General features: G+C 37.5%; 1 protein-coding gene across 5 annotated transcripts in view; it reads left to right on the forward strand.

The window, feature by feature from the left end:
* The first annotated feature begins 18 nt into the window (after positions 1–18).
* DPP4 (dipeptidyl peptidase 4) overlaps positions 19–18263 on the forward strand; it is a 39210-nt gene continuing 20965 nt past the window's right edge. For 4 of the 5 annotated variants that reach the window (XR_013954006.1, XR_013954007.1, XM_080601255.1 and 1 more), the window contains exons 1-12: positions 19–149; positions 250–334; positions 8007–8096; positions 8647–8741; positions 8861–8935; positions 10389–10441; positions 10542–10614; positions 11818–11938; positions 12358–12518; positions 14430–14530; positions 17500–17635; positions 17784–17828. Coding sequence is in view for 3 of the 5 variants with exons in the window: in XM_080601255.1 (XP_080457381.1) it covers positions 144–149; positions 250–334; positions 8007–8096; positions 8647–8741; positions 8861–8935; positions 10389–10441; positions 10542–10614; positions 11818–11938; positions 12358–12518; positions 14430–14530; positions 17500–17635; positions 17784–17828 (1041 nt within the window). In the remaining 2 variants the exon portion in view is untranslated. Of the gene's footprint in view, positions 150–249; positions 335–5402; positions 5734–8006; positions 8097–8646; positions 8742–8860; positions 8936–10388; positions 10442–10541; positions 10615–11817; positions 11939–12357; positions 12519–14429; positions 14531–17499; positions 17636–17783; positions 17829–18263 lie in introns of those variants that run through there. The other variant, XM_080601256.1, reaches the window with a different exon arrangement.

Consider the following 18263-nt stretch of genomic DNA (forward strand, 5'->3'; position numbering starts at 1 on the left):
CGGTGCCGCGGGCGGCGGCAGCTTCGCAGGGCCCCAAGGCAGGCCCTTTGCTCGCCTCCCCTCCCCTCGCCTCGCCTCGCCCCCTGAGCCCAGAGCAGCCGCCCGGCCCCGCCCGCCGCCTCACAGCGCCGCTCCATCGCACCATGAAGGTGGGTCCGGGAGAGGGGGGCCCGGGCACTCCTGCTCGGGGCGGGTGGCACAGGTCGCGGGCCCTTCGCGGCCGCCGCCTGATGGGACTTCTCCTTGCAGACCCTCCTGAAGTGGCTGCTGGGGCTCCTGGGGGTTGCCGTTGTCATCACGGTCATCGCTGTGCCCGTGGCTCTGCTCACCGGCAGTAAGTCCGCCGCCGGGCTGGGAGGGAGGGACGAACGGGTCCCCGAAACTGCCGGGGCTCGGTCTCTGCCGGCCTTGGGGGGGCTCAGCCCCCGCGCGGGGGCGGGCTTCGCGGTTGGAGTTTTGCTGAAAGTTTGTACTTGGGCGTTGGTAGGGCTGACGCTCCTGAGTCTTTTGAAACTGGGAGTTACTTCAAGAAGGTGTCTCGCCTGAGGGGGGCTTGGGGGAGAAATTAAAAAGACGCTTAATTCCCGTGTAAACTTAGAAAATGCTAGTTACAAGTATTACGAGTTTCAGCACTTTTTTCCTAGCGCGGTTGAAAGCTGTAGAACCAGCAGTAAAATGCCAACTGTTAAGTCCTCTAAGGTGTGTTGAAGAGATAAGATTATACTCCTTCTGATTTGCTTCATTTGCACAACTTTTTATTTGTTAACATTTATTGAATAAAATTATACAATGCTGTTACAGAGGTCAAAAAAAAGTAGGAGTAGATTTGGAATGTGTTTTTGGACTCTGATCAGTTTGTACTTTCCAGGTTGACATTGTAGCTCTGATGTTAATGTAAAACAGCATTAAATCTTCATCCAATGATACATTGCTCCCACCTGGTATGGCCAAGCTGCAGGTTAATGACTCTCGTTATGTTCTCATGATTAACAGCTGAGCTGTTATAATATGTAGAATTCAGCACTGCAAACTTTCAGAAGTTAAAGTATTTTCTAGATCAGACCTTTAGTAGTCTTAAGTTTGTTAGGTTGATTCTAAAAAGTATGAAGATATGTATGTTGATCTTTTTTGTTTGTTCAGAAACAAACATAGCAATTGCTTACGTGCATAGAAAGTTCTGGTGTTTATTTTTATGTCAATTAAAGAAGCAAAATTTGTGTCACTGTACTGTTCATATGGCATAGTTTACATTTAAATCTTTGGCGATTCATCTCTGATATTAATAATATCATAGTCATTAGTAACTAGATTTTCAGAGTCCAGATATCTGGCTTATTTATCTTCTGGGCTAAAAATTGCATCAGTGGATGCAGACTCTCCTTTCTTCCAGTTTTTGGGTGCTTTTTGCCATTAATCTAAAAAAGCAGATTTCTGAGGTGACAGAAGATATTTTAAGAAGCTGGAAATCATAACAGAAAGGATCTTAATACTTTGTCAGATGCATGTGTGCATCCTTACATAGTGCCTAGCCAAAGAATTCAGTGTACAGGCCTTTACTCTGCTGAAGGGTTACTACTAGCCTACCTTAATGCCAATGCTCTGTCTTACTGAAAATCAAATGGGGTCTTCTTTCATAGGCTGTAGCATGGGAATTCTTTTGCTATAGAAGTGGCAGCAATTTAGAATTGGTCTTTGAGTTCTATAGTTAAAAAAATTAAAGAAGCACCTCTTTTGTATGAAATACAGAATCCTACCATACCGTCAACCTTGGCTTGTGCCACTTTGTGTATTGTAAAAGAGTAGGGCAATATGTTAGTCTTATTACTCATGGCTGAAATTAATGAGTGGGAAATTATCTAGCACACGTAGGTAATTCAGTAGGTCCATTTGGATGAAATAAGGACAGAGATGGAGAGGTGCCAGTTTGTAAACTTGAAGTTCTGACTTTTCCCAAATCAGGTCAGTTGTAACATCTGAATAATAACTGTAGCTACTGCAAGTTCAGGAACTTTGAATTTTTTGACTAAAAGGTGCTAAACCAGTGTTTTCTGTTAGCTGAGAGTGTACAGATGGTACACTTATAATTAGCTCTTCATATGTTAGAGAACTTAGATTGATTACACTGTTCCTATGCATGAACTTCGGATGCGCAAGTCAGGTGAGGATGTCTTCTGGGTCAGTACAGGAACTGGCCAGAGTACAAAATTACAGGTGGCAAAGCTGGAAGGAGGAGTAGCAGCTTACATGACTGTGACTGTGTGAAATCAAAGTGTGCTCTGATAAAAGGAATTGTAATTGCAGTCAAATCTTTATTTCATCCTAATGGTTCAAGCATTGTGCTGGAATGAAAATGATTATTGATATACATAGGTATTTTGAGTTTAGATTTCTTACCTTTGGGCTTCCCCTTGCCATACTCCTCCATGTACTTTAATTTCATAAGCTTATTAGTCATGCAGCACAAAATTAGTTTGATAAATGGGCTCCAGTGTTTTGAAAGGTTATGAAATTTTGACACTCCAGAGGTGTTCTGACTTGTTGGCTGGATGATAGGCTAGTGAAATGAAATGTGTTACTTTTGTTTCTTCTCTTGAAGCCATTTAGCATGGACTAATAATATAAGTACTTCATACTTATATTTGCAAAAATGTTCCCTAGCTTTGATTAGGGAACAGCAGCCCTACAGTATTTATCTTGAGAGTCTTCAGCCAGAACTGTGACTGTACAAAATTCCATACTTTTTCTTTATACCCTGCTGCTTATTTTGCCACCTTATTTTTATATTTAATCAAATATAGGACTGCTTGCATCAAACACTTTAATCTTGAAGTAGCTCCAGGAGTCAGTCATATTTGAAGTCTGTTGGTGAAGGCGTTGTTATGCCTTGAGGAGCTCTTCAAGAGGTGACTACTGTAGCAACTGGTTACCCTTAAGGCATGAATATTTTCTTAAAACATCTGGCCTGTCTGCTCATGACTCATTTCTCTATTTACTTACACTTCCTTTTTCTTACTCTACCTTTTCATACAAAAGGCAGTTCAAAACATCCAGTGGCCATACACCATTACCTCTTCTCTAGCAGTGGTCCTGGTGGCCAGCTGCTCAGGAAAAGCCGAGAGTGAGAGGAAGAGTAGACGATGCTGAGAGCAGAAAGGAGACAGTGTCATATCTAGTATCATTCTGCTGCCACGAGAAAGTTACCAACAACACAAATATTATACAGACCTGTACAACTATCTGGTCACAAATCAGTTTCCTTCACCCAGACATCTAACTCTGAGAGTGAGATATTGACTAAATGAGAAGGCTTATCACTCTAATAGGTGATACTGTGCATGGGCTGCTGTGCTCTGTTGAGAGAAAATGTGCCTAGAAGAGGTTGGAAAAGCGTAACAGGTTCTGGGAAAGTTAATGACTTTGAGGTGTGTGAGAGGAGAAACTTCATGAGTTTGAAATCCGACTAGTGAGCTAGTTTTCACTAGTGCCTGGAAAAAAGTATACATAGAGATAAGGGTTACTGGCAGCAGAAGTCCAATGAGTTGTTCTTGTCATCCTGGATTTGAAGAATGTTGGGACTGCTGAGACAGCTTCTCGGTTCAAGGACTTGAGAGAGATGAGGTTGCAGATCTTCCTCACAGCTAGTTTAATGTATAACTGAGATGAAGAGGAAATCGAAGCCTTCAAATAGCTCTTATTGTTCTTTTGGGGATGGTCACATATCAACAGTCTTACCCTGTTTATCCTATCTGCAATTTGTCCTGTGCTAAGCAGATTTGTGACTGGATGGTGTGGAGGAGTATCTATTGCCTATGTCAACACCCTGCTTGCAACTGAAATGGATGTTTAAAAATACAGAGATGTCTGGCTGATACACGATTCATATTTGAAGACCTGTGCCACAAGTTGAATTAATCTGGTAGCTGTGATCTGTCCCAGTTTTCTTGGGAATTGGGAATAAGGAGTCTTGTATTACCATGATTTGTGAAAGGCCTTAGTTTTAAAGGTGTTCAGGGAGAAAGCTGGAAAATGGGTAAATGAATTTTAACCTATGGGTTAGAAATAGATTTTTGAAGTGGAATCTTTTTCAGTCTAGATTCAAAAAATAAGGTTTAGACAAGAATCTTGAGTTTGTGTGTTTTTAGGGAAGCATTATATAAACAGTAAGCAGAAGTTAATTCCAGTAACATAGCTTCAAATGACTTCAGTCAAAGTCATGACTGAAATTCTCTCCAAAGTTGTTAGGGAGATACAGTAGGTTAATAAGCCAGCAGGTTGTGAGCATACTGTAGATTTGTCTGACCAAACAGTCTTTTATTTTGAATCTGATTGTTGTAGCTGTTCTCTTTTCCCCGTTTATTCATGCACCTTGCATAGCATTACAGGATCCTCTTAGTCTGAATGTTGTTTTGAGAGAGAGACAATTGCTTGCTCAATTCCATCTGAAATCCTTCTGTCCTCTGAAGGAAGGTGGACATGTTTTCCTGCTATATGACCTTGACTTCTCTAGCTGTTATTTAACTCTCTTATCTACCCTAATTTGAAAGTTGAGTAATGCATATAAACAAATTTACCAGCAGTTAGTTGCTATCTCTAGAATACTTCTGCTATTTTTATTTCCTTAGTTTGCATGAGATGGGGCAAATTTGAGAGGGATACCAGACCTATTGATTACCTCTCTCTGGGACAATCTCCACAGCCTCAGTGACACCTGGGGAGCTGCCCTAGGTTGGTGTCACTGTGTTGACAGGTTGGTTTTCTCTTGGGAGTCCTGCATCAGGTTTCTCTTCTTGCATCTCTCATGCTGCTTTTAAACTACATTCTTAGATTTCAGATCGTTCTAGCCTTTGTTCTGCTGTCACTTAAAAATTCTGATACTTTCTCACCTTCTCTGTTTTGTATCATTTCTCTATCCCTTTGTTTCTCACTGTTGTTGAGTGTCGTGCTTGTTACTCATCTTTCCCATGTGGTTCTTCGAGTCTTTCTTGGTTGTACTGAACGTGTAGTAAAGTTTCCAGTATTATTACTTTTACAGTTTTATCTCTGTTTTAAGCCGGTTACATGATTTCTTGCTCTATTGCATGGTATATAGAAATTTAAAAAATGTGTCTTGACACAGGGGAATAAACAATACATTCACCAAAAGTAATTTTTAACAGCTTTCATTTTGGGTATGGTGCTGTGTTGCACCACGAACTTTATATAGTAGTTAACTGTATTTCCTTAACTCCTTCCTTAACCCCTTATACCTACAGAAACCAACTCAATCTTTCTAGTGAGAAAAAGTGAAATGGTTTCAAAAATAAAAAATAAACCTTATGTTTTTGCTGTTGTGACAGAGGTATTTTGAGGTAACTATTTCCAGTATATCATTATGACAGTGATAAATATGTATGTGTTCTTTGGGGGGCGGGGGGGTGCAAGGGGGGAGAATAGGGTAGATATAAAAAGCCAGTTGCTTGGAATTTAGAAAATAGCCTCCATATGAGTTAGACAAGAAAGAAAAATAGCAAGAAAATTCAGCTTTCACAGACTTTGAGGAACTGGAGTGAAAGAAGCCATTTTGCTAAAATATGAACATATATTGACCTGTATCCAATCTTTAATTGCCACTAATAAGTTTTTGAATGTCAACAGGTACTTCATTTTGTCAAAATAAGCCTATTTGACACTTTATTTTTTTTTCAAATAGAGTCTAAACTAAAAGAATTGAAATGCAGCAGAATGCAATATATGGTCAGTGGCATAATGTGGTTAAGTAAGAATATACTGGTGGTGGTCTATCTTGCAAATTAAGAAAATACTCCAAGTAGAACTTTTTGACTATACCCTTACAGCTTGGCGTATGTTTTCATATTCAGTTACTATGTGGAAGGTGTTGACAGAAAATGAAATTTTAATTTTGTACACAGCCAACAAATCTTAATGGTGGCCTGATTTTTAGTAATGAGACCTCAGCAAAATATGTATGTCACCAGGGGAGAAAAACATTCAGCAGTTTGGAAAAATCCCTAAACCTGTTCATCAGCCACCTGTCTTAAATTGCTCCTCCTTTTCCAAGAGAGAATTTTGTTGCTTTCTGAAGCCCTTCTAATTGAAAATGACACTTACTCAATTAGGAAGGAGAGAAGTGATATTCCCAACTAGACAACTGTGCATGAATATCAAATACACACTTGTTCATAATCCATCAAATTAAATATTCAGTTAATATAGAATAATTAACCTGAGAAATTAATATTCTCATGGAAACATCATGAGCAGAAAATCTAGACTGGTGATTTTTAGAACAGGCAAATTTCACATGGAACTGAGCAAGCATTTCTTTTTTAACCTTTGATGAGCAATCTTAATCTAAAAGCTTTGTTAGGCTCTTGACTTTTACTGCAGCAATGGCTGTGCAGTCTGTGCTGTATATGGGTAATATGCTTATTGTTTGGAAATAAAAATAAAACCATAATAGCTAATATAAATGTCTTCCTGTCATGTTCCATATGTCACATTTATTCAACCTACAGAAAGATACCCTGCAGCAATCATTGAGGTATTTTTTGTTACCACCGCCCCCCAAGGATTTGTACTCTTTTTTCTTCTTCAGCATATTGAAAGAAGAGGCTGTCTGTTGAAAAGTATCTAAAATACTGGAAATCTCAAAATAGATGGGGGCAGGTTACTATCCTGACTGATTAGTCAGAACACCTGTACTGGAGTGTTTTTATCAATTGATTTTACCCTGGATCTTTTGATTTGCACTGATAGTAACAAAAAAAAAGGAATGATGATAAAGATTGAATGAAATAAAGATTGCTTCCCTTCTTTACTGTGTAGATTTGTATGACAGCAGTTTTTTAAAAAACTAATAATAATAAATAAATAAAAAGTGAGGGGAAGCAGGAAGAGAATTGCATATCTGAATTTCAAAAAATATATATAATATATTATTTGAACCTTTTGAACTTTGAATAAGTAGCTTTTGCACTACAGCCAGTAAAAATGAAATATTTTCATAGAAAATGACGGTGGCATACTGGAGCTGATGACCAATCTCAGAAGTTTAACTGGATTCAGTTTCACTAGTCTTTTCAAAGTAATCCAGTTACTTAGTTTTAATTTTGCAGTCAAAATAGTGATGTCACAACAATCATTAAAATACTTAGATACCTTGGTGAAAAACACATCAAGAAAGGAATAAATATTTAACCAGCTATTTCATTATAAACTTAGCAGTATGCATTAGTGTTTTTTTTTCTTTAATTAGATGTTCATTGACAATTTTAATGATTTTTCATGTGAGATATTTCTGAAATTTAAGTTTAATGATAGGTGATTCACTATGGAAGAATTTGGGACCAGGAACAGCAAGTCTTATGTAATAAAGTACAGCAGCCACTTAATTTTAATATATCATTCAAGAGCTGTACATCTATTCCCATGGATGCCACATATCATTCAACTGGACAGCCATGCCTGTCCACCACTCTTAAACATGAGCATGTACATCTTTGCTGTACGTGACCAACCCCACAGTCAATGTCTGATGCAAGCATTAGCAGTCAGGGTTCTGCAGCTAAGTTCCAATGTGTGAGCATAGAGGGGAAAGGCACTAAGATCGCTTCTTTTCAATTTTTGAGGAGTACATACATATATTTCCTGAGATAAGAAGGATAAGTGTATTTTGTTTATTTTGTCACTGTCAAACAGGTATTTTTATTAAATCCAAGGATACCAGCTCTAGTGTATCCTAAAATAAAATACCAACAGAGAAAAGGCATTCATAATTTTTGTGTTTGTTCAGTGATCTCATCAATATTCCTTTAGTTTATGATTGATGAATTTATCTTGCAGTAAAGCTTTATTGCCTTCTCACTGCTGGTGCTTCACACCTGGTCAGTTAAAACACATCAATAACCAGCAAAAAAAGACACTTATTTTAGTGGTCAGGTTAGGAAGCTGGAGTGGAACAAGTTGTAATAACATCAAAACCTCTTTTCTGTCACTCTTTCTTTCAGAAAGTACTGATTCACGAAGAACATACACCCTAGAGAATTACCTGAACAGTGACTATCAGTACAAAACACACAATTTGCAGTGGATTTCAGGTAATTTATTTCTATACATAGCATGAATCCGAAGAAAATGTACTACCATAAACACACAATACTCAGAAATGACTAATATATCCTGAAAAAATGTTCAGTTATTTAATGGTACTTTTACAGAATGGTGCATAGCTCAAAGAGTTGTGATTTCTTTTCCTTAAATACATGATAGTGTTCATGTTGAACTATATTCTCATATTGCTAAAAAAGCATATTTACTCATATTTACTTCTGTGTATAAGTGTGTTCGTGTAAGTGTGTCATTCCGTGAAGTGTCAGCTTCCTGTGTATCAGGAAACAGGGACATGCACAGCTCTTTTCCTGCTGGGTATGCCTAGTACCCCAAGGGAAAGAGGTGCCAAAAAGTCGAGGCTGTCAGCCCAATTTTGTGAACATTCTTGTGCTATAAGCATCCTTTCATTACAAAAGATGGAAAGAAAATTTTGACCATATTTTTAAAATTTATTTCCTGCTTAACAAAAAAAAAAAAAGATAAATGACTGATGAACATTTTACTTATTGTTTATTGGTATCTCTCTTGCTCTTTTAGGAAATCAGTATCTTCACAAAACAGCTAATGGGGACATCCGACTTTTCGATGCTGCTACTGGAACATCCTCCATAGTCTTGTCAAATACAACATTAGTATGTTGGCTTATATTTAATATATGCAGACTTTGGGGAAGGTATTAAATTTAATATTTTGTTCTATGCTTTTCTCTGGAATCAGTGCTTAATATGTTCTCTTCGCTCTTTGTTGACAGGACAAGTACAAAGCAACCACGGTTATATTGTCCCCTGACCAAAAGTTTGCTCTTCTGCAGTACAGCTATACAAAGGTACAAATAGAATTTAATTCTCTCAGAATGAAACCGGGAAGTGAAGGTTTGGAAACAACTGAGCAAGAAGATGGTCTTGGAAGTAGGGGTTGTGGAGGCTGAAAGAGTGTGTGGGAAATGCATGAGTTTAGATGAATAAGATGGATGTCTGTAGGGGAACACTGAAGTCTAAACAGACAAGAGAAGAGGGAGGAGATTGATAGTGACTGCCTAGAGGCATCAGGCTTGGAAACTAGAAGAGAAGGGTATCAAAGACCTGTGAGCTTGGCAGAAGAGAAATGACTGTGTGAGTAAAGCCAGATAAAAAGATAGTGGATGGAAAGATATATGGAGAATGAAGCTGGAGGGTTAATCTGGGGAGATAAGCTAGAATGGTAGACAGGTGTGAGTGTCCAAGGAGTTGTGTGGGTAAAGGAGAAGCAGGGAGGTGACAGGCTGCATGCATAAGCTTGTATATATATATGCTATGTATGTGTAGACTTGTTACATTGACAGCAATGTAACAGCAAGTCACAAAAGTCTTACACTTTTCCAGCTACCCTAGACATCTCCTCCACTCATGATTTGTTCTATTATATTTTATTTGTTGCAATCGTAAGAGTTAATTTTACTTTAATGCTGAAGCCATCTTTTAACCTTTATGTAGTAGTAGGATTGAAAGTTCTGTTGTTATTAATATTTATTGCAAGAAAAGAGAGTAACAAAATGAATCATGAGGATGTGGACACTTCTTATGTAATAGCCATCTGGTTGTGTAGTACTAAGATATTGTTTTATATCTTCTTACAAATCTTGAAGAACTATCATAGAAGGTAGCATTATTGTAGCATGTCAACACCGTGGGCTAAATCAAACCTCTTCAGCTCCTCATAGTGAGTACATTTAAATGTGTCTGCATTATCATCATCTGTCTCTGTAAGTGCCCCCAGTGATACAGACTTCAAGAAGAAGGTTTCTGGGAGAAAGGGTTTATTTCTGTGACAATATGAATGGAAATAGGAACCCAGGAACTGCTACAGAAATACTGCTGGGACTTGTGAGGACTACTAAACAATAGGATGTTATGTTAAATAATTCAATATTATTGTAAAAGGAGGCAGAAGGCAATTGTGCCAGTAGGGCAGAAGGAGAGGGATTAACTGTGGATAGCTTTGATAGTCTGCCATATAGTTAAAAGAATTTCTGAAAATCTTCAGCATCTCTGGCCTCCGTATTTCCGCACTTAATCAGTCAGTGGCCTCTATCATAGTACTTTAAGTGATGACCCCAGAGCAGCAGTGATTCTTTAGTCTTTTCTTAAGCCTTATGGAGGCTTACTACTTGTGTAGTTTCGTTGTGTTATATCTGTCTTAAGCAGAAATGTGAGGCAGGTTTCAGTGGTAATTCAAGCTGTAAAAGATTTGTGTCCTGGTGACATTTTTGTTTTCTTAATATTAAATTAATTCTTTTGCAGTTGTGGAGGCATTCCTACACAGCTTCATACTACATCTATGATTTCAATACAAGGTTAGTAATTTTTGCCTGAGATATAATTTTAATAGTATTTTTCAATGAAATGACATTTTACTGATTTGTCTTAGTTGTGTTTTGTTTCTGTTTTTTCCAGTTCTATCTTAGATGAAACACCACTGCATAATAATACACAATATATTTCCTGGTCTCCTGTTGGTCACAAACTGGTCAGTAAGGATAAGTGAAACTTATATGGTCGTTTATTTTTGTATCCATGACATAGAAGCTCACATTAATTGTGCCCTTGGGCTTTTTGGACTTACCTACTCCTAGATAAAGTAGCTGAACTAGATTCCAAATTGACTGGCTACAGTTGCTAGAAATATTCAAATATCCCTCTGTGTGTTTTGTTCTTTGATGAAAAGGCATTCCTGAAAGTAGTAGTGGCCCATAGTCTGCACAGGAACTTAGTGTTTTTATAGTGGCAGGCAGTAGCTAACGCCTTTCAAAGACAGCAGCATTATGGCTGTCTACTTACTCATCACTGTGGCTTTTATCTCCTAATTAAAACAATGAAACCTTATTTGATAGACAAATGTAACAGGGATTAGAGGATCAAAATCTCCTCTCCTTGTACTCTTTCTCACAGTCCTTTTCTTCTTAATCTCCACCTCAATCCATGGTAGTTTTGATAGCCACTGTGTTTGTAAGGCTTGTGCATTCCCTATGTGGATGTTGAATCTGACCTAAAGAGCAGTCACAAGAGATATGGTGTTTATGCATTCTTACTGCTTGTAGTATAGAGATTATGGAGCCCAACCACAGCAGCAAAGGATGTTGAAAAGAGCTTTCTGCATCTCAGAGAGAAGCTCTAGAATAAAACAGTGTTGTTCAGTTGTTAGGGAAAAATGGATTGGAAAGGGAGGCAGATGCCAAAAATATAAAGGAGTTCTGAGTGTTACTCAGAAATACGCCATCTTTGGAGATCTATTAGCGATTCTGAAACTCTCATCAATGTTTTACCAAAATATTCTTTTGTTTGAGGGACAAATAAGTAAAAACAAACAAAAAAAACTACTAAAATAAGCTTGTATCTCAAAAGGAAATTAATAGGAAGGCTTTCTTGACACGATAATAGTGTCACTTAAACAAGCTAGTTTGTGGGGTTTTTTGGGTTTTGGTGTGGGGTTGTTTGTCTTTTGTGTTTTCTTTGTTTGTTTGTTTGTTTCCATCTTGGCATAAAGTCAGGTTGCTATACTTGCTTTGTTTTAGTAATTAGTGTTTGTTAAGTATCAGTGATGTTTGGCCAAATGCAAATTCAAAAGACAGCTTTTGCCATCTGAAGTGAAAGTAAATAGCCCACTAAACGTGGCAAAGGTAGGGAGCAGATTTACTGTAACAGAAATCATTATCACAATGATGTTTTGCAGGCATATGTTTGGAATAATAATATTTATATAAAAGCTTCACCAACAGCAGCACCTGTGCAAATCACTAACAATGGAGAAGAAAATAAAATTTTCAATGGAATACCAGATTGGGTTTATGAAGGTAACTACATCAAGCACAATTTACTTTGCATGTTAATACAAAAACTTGATTTTGTTATACCTATTTTATTATAACTGTTATATCTCATTTCTTATCATCGAAAAGTTCAAAATAATGCAAGTCTGCATTTTCACAGAACCATGTATCCTTACCTGAGCTTTATATCTCATTAGTGTATCTAAGAACAGAAATGAGTTAGCTTAACTAGCAGCAGGTCACTAGAAATCATAGTGTGTGAATTAGCTTCATGTGATAGATTATGAGCATTGATCTTTTTCTCATTTCAGAACTCCAACAAGCATTCTGTGCTTTGGTACTTCAATTAAAAAAAAATCCCATTAAAAACTAATGAGAACAATTCTTCAGATATAAGAGCCAACTTATCAATTGTAATTTAAATGCATTTGCATCTCTTTCAGAGGAAATGTTTGGCACACATTCTGCTCTGTGGTGGTCTCCAAATGGCAATTTTGTGGCATATGCATCATTTAACGATACAGAAGTTCCTGTTATAGAGTATTCCTTTTATTCTGAAGACACCTTGCAGTATCCAAAGACCATTCGAATTCCATATCCCAAGGTCTGTGTTATTTATTTAACACAGTTGTTCAGCAGTTTCATTAAGGGAGTAGTCTCATTTAATCAGTTTCTGCTAATGAAAATATTGTCTGTCTCTCCTCAACAGCTTGCTGTGATTACTCTTTCTGAAGTCAACAGCATCTGGCAATATTAAAGTATTTATTCTCTCCAGGGGAAAGCAAATAATAATAATAATAATGTTTTGTTGTTTCACCACAAAAATTTTGAGAGGTGGCAAGTAGGTGTTGAGATAATGAGAGATCTTAGGTAAAAGCATTTGGCAGTTGCATGTTATATTAGTGTTGTGCATGGTATTAAGAATGAAATCTTCAACCAATGCAGTTTTTTTAGTTCTTGTATGCTTCCTATGTTGGGACGAAGGGGAAGAATTTGCTGACAGAATGTCTTTGCCCATATCTAAAGCTCTTTCAATTTTTGCTGAGTGAAAACTTTTGTGCATGCAGCTGCTTCTTCCCTCCATGTGACTGTGCCTGTTGCTCATGGCACAGTTGGCACTGGACTAAATGTTGTAAGTGTCAGAGTCCAATATGCTGCAGGCGTGTTCCTTCAGACATTCCACACATGGAGTGCTTAATGTTTAGTACAACATTTACCTATTGAAGTTATCTGACATTCCATGGCGTTTTGATTTAGCAGAGTGATGCAGCAATACACTTAAGACATAATGCAATTACAAACTGCACTTTGAGTACAACAGTTGCACTGCACTGCTAAATCACAATACAAATAAGGTTCTTATTACTGGTCTCTATAATAAGCGCACTGCTATAATGCTGGGCATCCCCAGTTGCCAGGAAGGAACACATGGGTTGAAACCAGCTCAAGCCCATCTCTTTGTTCAGCTCTTTCTGCTCACTGCTTTTTCTATTCTGTGATGGGGAAAGATACCTATGTATCTCTCTCTGTGCTGATCTGGCCAGCTCAGGAGGATAGTTGCACTCTTGATTAACGGGCAAAACAGCTGATAGAGGCAGCTGATCCACTCAACTGATTCAGATGTTTATCTGGAGTAAAAACCACCCTCTAGTCCCCTTTGTGCTGAATTCAGCTTTCTCTGTAGCAGCTGTGTTAGGTCTCTCCCTAGCCTTTCCCAGTCTTCATGATCATGTTGCCTTTGCCTGTCTCCTTGGAGCCTCCTCCACATGGAGTTACTGGTGGTCACAGCAAGCAGCTGGGCTCACTGATAACCACAGGGACTCTGCCCTGAGCATGCTGCCTGTGAAGAGACGTAGGTGTAGCAGGTGTGGAATGAACTGCCAAATTAAGTAGCACCTTGTATTGCAAACCCTTACTGTTTGGAGTATTGCTGACTTCTGAAGATAGGTCAACTACAGCTAGTTAACTGTTACTATGAGGACTTAGCTAGCTAACTTGTATTTCTAGAGAAGAAGCCCTTAGTGACACGGTTACATGGCTGTTAGAACCTATTAGCACTACATTAAAAATAGTGGGGTATGTGCTGCAGCCACAGCTTTGATCGTGGTATAGGTGGCTATCATATAATCAGTTAACGTAAGGTATCAGTCTCCATGAAGAATCACTTTTCTGTCTGTTAGCATAGCATTTGATTCACTACTAGATATTGTGTGGCATGTGAGACAAGACACGGTCAAATATTGCTGTGGGTACAGCAAGTCCTGTGTAATTATGAATGTTTCTAAATGTAGTAGTCTTATATAGAATTATACAGCTAGCACTTCCTTTTTTTAAATAAAGGTAAATTATATATTTACCTTAAAAACTGCATTTGGGAATCCGTCTTTTCACGTGTTTGAAGTTAGTTGGTTCTACCTGACTGTGTGTAGTAATTTCATTCGTCTATAGTTTCAAACTTTTTTTTTTGCCAGGAATATTCTCTTTTTGAAAGTACAATGAAACATTTTATTTTTAGGCAGGAGCTAAAAATCCAACAGTGCAATTCTTCATTGTGAATACCCTGGTTCCTAGTTTTGACTCTGCTGAAATTTCTCCACCTGCAGAAATAAGATCAGGGTAAGAAATTTTGGTTGAATGTTTGCATGTTTCCTTTGGTGAAAGAGGAGGAGCTTTTATGTGTGACTACCCTATCTTCAGTTTATATTGTCATTTTACCCAGTCATGAGGCTCTGGTAGCAACAAGATTTACCAGAGAAAATCTGCACACAGATTATCCTCCTAGTGATTATATATAGATGGCATATTCCATGTATGTTATATTCAGAATGTGACAAGTTCTTGGCTCATCACACTCAGTGGAGTCTAACTATGGTGAAGTCATTTCACAGTACAACTTTAATGTGAGCAAGTTTTGGTATAATCAAATTATAATGTATGTATTCCAATTCACTGGAAATAAAAAAAAAGAAAACTTAATGGAAAGTGAAGATTTGATTTCATTGGAAACAGACTTCTTGCTGAGGCAAGGTATCATGGTTGTCTTCCGATTTATACTTAAAATGTTTGTTTTCTTTGGAAACATGGTGAAAACCAGCACCTCTCAAAGTAAATGGAAAATTGTATTTCTCAAAATGCCACTGGAAATGCACAACATGATATAAATGTATTTTGTGAAGAGCAGCTAAATTGATTTAAAATGCATGCATATGGGAATTGGTATCCTAGATCTTGGTTTTTATTTTTTCTTTTTAACAGCATTTTAATGATTTTTTAGAGGTTTGCACTTATGAAGATGTTTGGTGTGGAAGCAATCGCAGGTTATATTGATAAACTTGGAGGGGGGGGGAACAGGCCTGTTAGGTAGTGCATAAAGCTGCATTTTGTACTAGATGACCAAAAAGTTATAATTGGAATGTCGATGGTATTTCATATCAGTCCTCACCACAGTATAACATCTCTGTACTAACTGAAATACACAAGTTTCTGTGAATGTTGTTCTGTACCCTTATTAGGATGTTTTATTGACAAAGAAAGCTCCCAAAATCTGGAATGACATTGTTTTGCTGCTTTAGGATGGTAGATGAAACCTGTCACTTTTTGCGTGAATGGCCAGCATGAAACCCATGCAGCATTTAAATACTACTTGGCATCACGGGTACAGGGGGTTCTTGTTGGTCAACACGAGGATGAAGGCAATGAATGCTTCTTGTCTGAAATGATTTTTCCTAAAAATAACAAGTCATCAGAGTAAAGAACTCTGGGTGGTGATTGCAGGAATATCTTTTCTAAGCAGCAGATGAGGAAGGGCTACGCAAAACTGCTGTAATGTATTCTTTGACTTAATTGCGAATTTATATTTCATGGGTTGTTGAAAACTGAAGGTGCATTCCTAATCTCTGTAATAAACTTAAAATATTTATTATACTTACAAGCATTTCTCTCCTTTTGTGTTTTGTTGTTGTTTGTTTCCTTTTATTTTATTTTACTGTTCATCCTATCTGTTGGATGATTTCTAGTATCATAGAATGGTTTGGGTTGGAAGGGACCCTAAAGATCATACAACTCCAATCCCCCTGCCATGGGCAGGGACACCTTCCACTAGACCAGGTTGCTCAAAGCCCCCTCCAACCTGGCCTTAAACACTTCCAGGGATGGGGCATCCACAGCTACTCTGGGCAACATGTGCCAATGCCTCACCACCCTCTGAGTAAAGAGTTTTTTCCTAATATCTAATCTAAACCTACCTTTTTTTTTATTTTTAAACCATTACTAGTATCTATAAATGTTAACTTACCTAACTTTGAAGCAACAAAAACTGTGCAGCTACTTCCCCTTTTACAAATCAAGAGAAACCACTGTTTGTTTTCCAAACAAGTTCCTGCAGAGATCTTTTGTAATATTATTGGTCTATTACTCTCATTGAAGCCACTGACAGCAGCCATGTTAAATGTCCTATAAATCTACCAGTCAAATATAAATGCAAAAGTAGACCTTTTTCAAGCATGATTTCAAAGCTGCAATCTAGAAATGAACCTAAAAGTGGCTTGTAACTGGTTGGCATATATTTTTAATCCATCCATGTTAATTGTAGTCTTTTCCACTTTTTTTCCCACTTCTTTTTTTTTTTTTTCCTCTTCTCTCTTTCCCCCATTTTATGATCATGAAGATATTCACTCTCACAAAACTTCCCACGCATTTTTGTTAACTAACTTTGGGAAAAAGGGAACATGAACTTGGAACTAAGTCAAATGTGCAAATTCTGGTTGAAAATGCATACTTGCCTTGGAGGGGAGGTTTATTTTATTTTAGTTCATAAGGCTTCTAGGAGATAAGAGAGATCTAAAATAAGAAAAGAAGAGTACATCTAACAGATCGTAATGGTAAACAAATCACTAAATTTTATGTGGTACTTTTTAAAAAATAATACGCAAGAATATTCAAGAAAATGATACATGTTTTTTTATTATTGTTTTTTGGATAGTCCAGTACTTCATGTCAACTATTTGTTATTCTAAAGATAAAAGCAAAATATTCAAATAGTAATATCTGTTGTTGGTGTAATCTCTCCTTCCATTCTAACTAATGGAAGCAAGTACTAAATTGAACTAAGATATGTATTGCTTCAAGTGCTTAGCAGCAATCAACTTAATGCAGCAAAGATTAAAATTCCAAAATACAAGGCCTGTACAAAATAATATTAAGAAGAATTTCCTTTAGATACACACAGTACATTTAATTAAGTCCATGTATGGACTGTCTGGAGTAGCTGTTATTTCATGCACTAGAGAATAGTGATCTTGCTGCTAGGATTTAATTGCAGTCTTCCTGGAAGTATGTATGTACAAACTATATAATTCTTTTGCATTCTTTGTATGAATAATAATAACCAATGCATCTGCTAACAACAAAAACAATTGACAACAACAAAAATGCCACAATTAGGTTTGCATCAGTGTTTATACTTGGAAGAATACATTGAAATGAAAATAGCCAGATGAGTTTCATTCACTGAATTACTGAATGCTATTGTATAATATATTATTACAGATAGGATTTTAAACGTTTAATGCTACTGCTGTTTTCAGGGATCATTATTTGAGCGTTGTAACGTGGGTGACAGATGAAAGGATCTGTCTGCAGTGGCTCAGAAGAATTCAGAATTTTTCAGTCCTCACAGTCTGTGACTTTGAAAATACTACTAGAAATTGGACATGTCCACAGGTAAGAAAACTGAGGTGGGAGAGTCACAATGTTTGATAAATGAGACTAGATAGGAGTGGAGTATCTCTGTATATTTATATTTGTAGAAACATAGGCTGCTATAAAATAAACATAAATGTTGTGGGATTGTTTGTTTTGTCTTTCTTAGGAAAAACAACGTACGGAAGAAAGTACAACTGGCTGGATTGGCAGAGTGAGTGTTCAATTTCTAAAATTGCAACATGTTAAATAACACTGATAATTAAGAAATTTTCTTATGAGCTTCTTACCAGTTGCAATGCTCTTGTGTGCAGGTCTGATCCGTTCACTCATTTCATTTTACCTACATAGGAAAGATGGTCTTAAACAGTTATAACACATCCCCACTCCCATTTTTAAACTGTTGTGGGTATGGCTTTCAGAACTCCCTAGGCTGGGCTGACAGTGCGCTGTGGGCTTGAGCTGTAACTGCATCCTCCATGACCTGTGCATCATGTTCAGTTTGCCAAAAAGCAGAGTGCTCCTTCCAGACTCCTTTTTAATTCTGACCTATTACTTCAGTAGTGGTAGTTAGGAGGGTACAGGAGCCAAGATTCAGAATTCAATTTATACTGGGAGAGTTGTCGGCTATGCTGGTTTGGCTGCTATC

The sequence above is a fragment of the Anser brachyrhynchus genome (genome assembly GCF_964034855.1).
Source record: "Anser brachyrhynchus genome assembly, chromosome: 7".
NCBI classification, from domain to species: domain Eukaryota; kingdom Metazoa; phylum Chordata; class Aves; order Anseriformes; family Anatidae; genus Anser; species Anser brachyrhynchus.